Source organism: Brassica napus, unplaced genomic scaffold (genome assembly GCF_020379485.1).
Source record: "Brassica napus cultivar Da-Ae unplaced genomic scaffold, Da-Ae ScsIHWf_2276;HRSCAF=2934, whole genome shotgun sequence".
In the NCBI taxonomy this organism is placed as follows: domain Eukaryota; kingdom Viridiplantae; phylum Streptophyta; class Magnoliopsida; order Brassicales; family Brassicaceae; genus Brassica; species Brassica napus.
In genome coordinates, this window is record NW_026015668.1 from 459,406 (window position 1) to 464,269 (window position 4,864).

Here is a 4,864-nt window from a genome sequence, read left to right on the forward strand (position 1 = left end):
AAAATAAAAGCCCTGGGCCTGATGGCTTCACTTTAGGTTTTCTACAAAGCGGTTTGACCATCATTGGACCTGAAGTAATCAATGCCATTACCATGTTTTTCCAAACCTCCATCCTTCCTAAAGCTACCAACTCAACTATCCTCACCCTACTACCCAAATTCCCCGGTGCTTCTATCATTAAGGATTACAGGCTCATTTCTTGTTGTAACACACTCTACAAAGTGATCTCTAAGCTATTAGTTGCCCGTCTCAAACCCCTTCTACCTTCCATCATACTACCTAACCAAACAGCTTTCATTCAAGGAAGATTACTCGCTGAAAATTGTCTCCTTGCATCAGAAATTGTCTCTGGATACCATAATCAAAGGGGTCAAAAGAAGCTTACCCTGAAGATAGACATAGCCAAAGCGTTTGATTCGGTAAGATGGGATTATCTCCAAGCATGCCTCAAGGCACTCAACCTGCCTAGCGATTACATTCAATGGCTCTCATCCTGCTACTCATCACCAACTTTCTCAGTGGGTATCAATGGGAGATTGCATGGTTTCTTCAACGGCACAAGAGGTCTCCGCCAAGGAGACCCGCTATCTCCTTTCCTGTTTGGAATAGTCATAAACACACTATCTCAGAGACTAAACGAAGCTGCTCAATCAGGATTCATAGGCTACCATCCAAACTGCCAGGAATCAAATCTCACCCATTTGTGTTTTGCTGATGACTTATTAATCTTCACTGATGGCACACTCAATTCAGTACAGGGAGTGCTCCAAGTTCTTCGTGACTTTGAAGCCTTTTCTGGTCTAGCCATTAGAGTTGATAAATCTTGTTTTTTCCCAAGTGGCTTGAATGATGAAGAAACGAACTCTATAACTACAGCGTCAGGTATCCCTGCTGGATCTCTTCCCATCTGTTACCTTGGCCTTCCTCTTAACTCCAGAAAGCTATCTATGGCCAACTGTGAGCCAATGCTGCAACAAATCAGATCAAAAATAAATGCCTGGACATCCAAATACCTATCATTCGCGGGAAGACATGTCCTAATATCAACAGTTATAGCAGGAATAACAAATTTCTGGTGTGGAGCATTTGTCATGCCAAAAGAATGCATTCAGTCAATTGATAAGATGTGTAATGCATTTCTCTGGAAAGGTACCTTGGAAGGGAGATATGTCGCGAGAGTAGTCTGGGAGACGGTAACTCTTCCAAAGCAGAAAGGGGGCTTAGGACTTCGTAATCTCGAGTTGTGGAATAGAACCTGCACGATAAGGCTTCTCTGCCTCCTGCTGTTCAGAACGGAATCAATATGGGCAGCTTGGATTCGTGACAATGTGATAAAAGACGAGAGCTTTTGGTACATGAAACCAAGACAAAACCATACCTGGCTGTTTAAAAAGATTCTGGAGGAGAGGCAAACGGCGCTACAGTGGTTCCAAATCGACCCTAGAGATGGCTCTAACATCAGTTTTTTGAAAGACCCATGGACTAAGTTAATGGTCCGCGCCTCACAGGTATCCCTCTCAACGCCACACTAGCGGATATCTGGAGAGATGGAGGTTGGAGTATTCAATCGGCAAGGTCAAGAGAAATGGAGGAACTACTCATATACCTTACTACGATAGCTCTAACAGACGTGCCGAGTACTGTAGAGGATGGATTTGACCATCCCACAAGGACCGAGGAATAGAAAGGCCTGGCCCGGATTAGGTAGAGCGACGGCTCGATCGGTCTGCTCAAGAGTCAGGTCTCTCGGCTTGACTTTTGAGTACTTTTAGTAGATCATTATCGACTGAAGTACATTCGGCTCAGCGGTTGCTCGGACACCTACGGGCTTCCCGGCCCAGCAGAGGAGGCCCACCAAGATGGCGTAAATTAGGTCAAGGACGAGGCATCATGATGTCTATATAAGGGAAAGGGGAGACAACGAGAGAAGAATCCGAAATCACTGACTAACACTTGGCGGCTAGATTAGGGTTTTCACCTTTGCTTCATCTCGCCGATTAGTTGTACTTTTCCGGTAGCTCATCGAGCCACCGGTTTCCTTTCTGTCGCATTCTCTTCATTTCTCTTGTAACCGACTGAACGTTTTCTCCGACCATAAATAAGACGTCTTTGTTAAAACCAATATCTTCTTTATTACCGTTTTCCGATCAAACAGTTGGCGCCCACCATGGGACAACTAGCAAAGTAACGTCAGAATTATGGTCGTTAACAACGACAGTTCTTCGTCAGGCGAGGAGTGCGAAGCTCTCGAGGTGACGCCGGCTCCAGAGGTGACACCTACGCCTACACCAGTAACTCCACTTCCCCATCCTGCGTCTATGGAAACTATCCTGGCACGCCTCGCCCTACAAGAAGCGGCGCAGAAGGCGGCAGTTAACCAAATCACGGCGATAGCAAAGATCCTTGCTCCTCTCGCTGCAAACGCCGAAGCTTCAACGGCGCAGTATTGTCGACACCTGTTCGCCACAGAACGAAACACCTACGTAGCACCTACGCGGGATAACGATAACAAAAGCGCCGGTAACGACATCAACGCGCACACCGCAAGCGAACTAGCCGCGTTGAAACAGTCAGTCCTCGACATCAATTCGAAGATCCACTAGGTGACGACGTCCGCGCCCCAAATCGAGCATGTACTCGCGGAATCTCTTCGTGCACCCTTCACGCAAAAGGTTACCGGCGTGCGGGTCCAGAAGATGGAGAAACTCCCTCTTCCAACCTTCAAAGGTCTCTCTGACCCTTCTACTCACGTCACGTCTTTCAACATAGCGATGCGACGCGCAAACCTGACCGACGAACACAAAGACGCCGGCTTTTGCCAACTCTTCGTCGAAACCCTAGAAGGACCGGCCCTTACTTGGTTCACCGGCCTCAGAGAAAACTCCGTCGACTGTTTCCACGACCTCTCGACGGCTTTCCTTAAGAACTATATCATGTTCACCAACCAGGAAACGACCGTGTCAGATTTGTGGAACCTCACTCACGCCAGCGACCAAAGTCTCCGCGACTTCATGGAGAAATTCAAAGCTATTGTCTCGAAGATTGATATTCCCGACCATATCGCCATCGAATCTTTGATGAACATCTTGCACGTCGACTCCACATTCCGTCAGGATCTCTACCGATACCCGACAAAATCTGTCTCCGACGCCATTGCTCGCTCGCACAATTTTATCTGCATGGAAGAAGACACCAGAGCAAAGTTCGCAAAAGAAGCAGCAGCGAAACAGCGACCCTCCCGAACAAATGACACCCGCCCCGAGCCCCGCCAGCACTCCTCCGGTGGAAATACCATTCAGAAGCGAGGCTACGTTAACTCGGTCGGTGATGAGGAATCTCCAAAATCAGCAGCCATCACGCGAGAGAAAGGCTGGAACCACTGGGATCGAGACTCCCCTCCGAAGCAGTCAACCTCATCCGAACCAGCGAGTTCAAACTCCGAGGAGCCAAAGAAATGGTGCCTCTACCACAAAAGGGATTCCCATGATACGAAGGAATGCAAGGTCCTCATCGGGTAGTTTTTCGATGGGATCACTAATGGGACAATCCAAATGCCCACCTCTCCTACGACACCGAAAAACACCAAAAGTTGGAGTAAGAGCAAGGAGAAGAAGGCACAGAAGTCTCAAAAGAACACGGCCCCGAGTGAGGAAAGAGCAAGCCCTGAGCGCACTCTCGTCAACAACGTCGGCCCCGCCAACGATTCGTCCGAAGACGAACACCCGCGTCGCCGGCGACGAGTGGAAGTCATACTCTCTCGCCCTTGCGACTCCTCTGATGACGACGTCACGACAGTGCAACCAGATCTGCGCGATAAATTAGACAGCAAGGATAAGCAGTCTCTCGCTCCCTCGAAAGCAGATAAAGACCTACGCATTCTATTGAAGCGAAAAAGCGTCACGAACGAAAACACAGAAACCGCCGACCTCCGTGCGACCATCTCAAAATGCAACGCTCGGAGAGTCGGTCCAACTGACGACCTTCGCGACCAGCTCAAATTCGAAGGCCGACGACCTGCGAATCCAACTCAACCGTTCGAAAGGGTCCGATCTGCGACGACGTCTCGAATCAAAAAAGAAACAGCCCGTAGAAATTCCTACATTCGAGAACACAACTGACGATTTGAGGAAGCAACTCGAATCAATGCGAGCTACCCGAGCCCCACACATTAGTGTCATAATGGGCGGATCACCACCTTGAGGTGACTCGGTTCGAGCCGTCAAAGATTACAAACGTCAAGCAACCACCTCTCAGAAGTGGCCTTCTCCAGTCGAAAATGATCACCAGATCACTTTTTCGGCACTAGACACCAAGGGCGTCCACATGCCACATAACGATCCTCTCCTCGTCGACCTTGACATCGGCGAATGTCTGGTCGCAAAAGTCCTTTTTGATACCGGCAGCTCAGTCGATCTCATCTTTCGCGACACACTCGACAAAAAAGGAGTTGATTTAATGGATATGAAGCCTTCCTCTCGCACGCTCACCGGCTTCAACGGAGCCTCGGAGCAAATGATCGGGACAATTCGCCTTTCAGTTTACACAGGTGGTATAACCCGCACCGTCAAGTTCTCTGTCATCCGCGCCAAAGCACCCTATAATGCCATACTCGGAACACCATGGCTGCATTCCATGAAAGCCGTCCCTTCGACTTATCATCAATGCGTCAAATTTCCCGAAAAATACGGCAAAACTCAGACGATTCGGGGAGATCAACTAGCCGCGAGAGAACTACTGATCGCAACTGTAAAGATGTAGCAACAAGCTTCCCTTGTCAACTCCGTCAGTAAACCACTCAACAAGATAAACCCCGAGAAGGAGGAAGTTCGCGAAGTCGCAATCGATGAATCCGACCCGACGAAAA

The 4,864-nt window shown here is 48.8% G+C and overlaps 1 protein-coding gene across 1 annotated transcript; it reads left to right on the forward strand.

Annotated features, from left to right (window-relative positions):
• Positions 1 to 2,696: 2,696 nt before the first annotated feature.
• Positions 2,697 to 3,518, forward strand: LOC125600462. The gene has a single exon (XM_048773169.1). The coding sequence runs from the start codon at positions 2,697 to 2,699 to the stop codon at positions 3,516 to 3,518; it is 822 nt and encodes a 273-aa protein (XP_048629126.1).
• The last annotated feature ends 1,346 nt before the right edge of the window (positions 3,519 to 4,864 follow it).

Coding starts and splice junctions, on each gene's coding strand:
- LOC125600462 (XM_048773169.1), top strand. CDS start 2,697: ATGGAGAAACTCCCTCTTCCAACCTTCAAAGGTCTCTCTGACCCTTCT.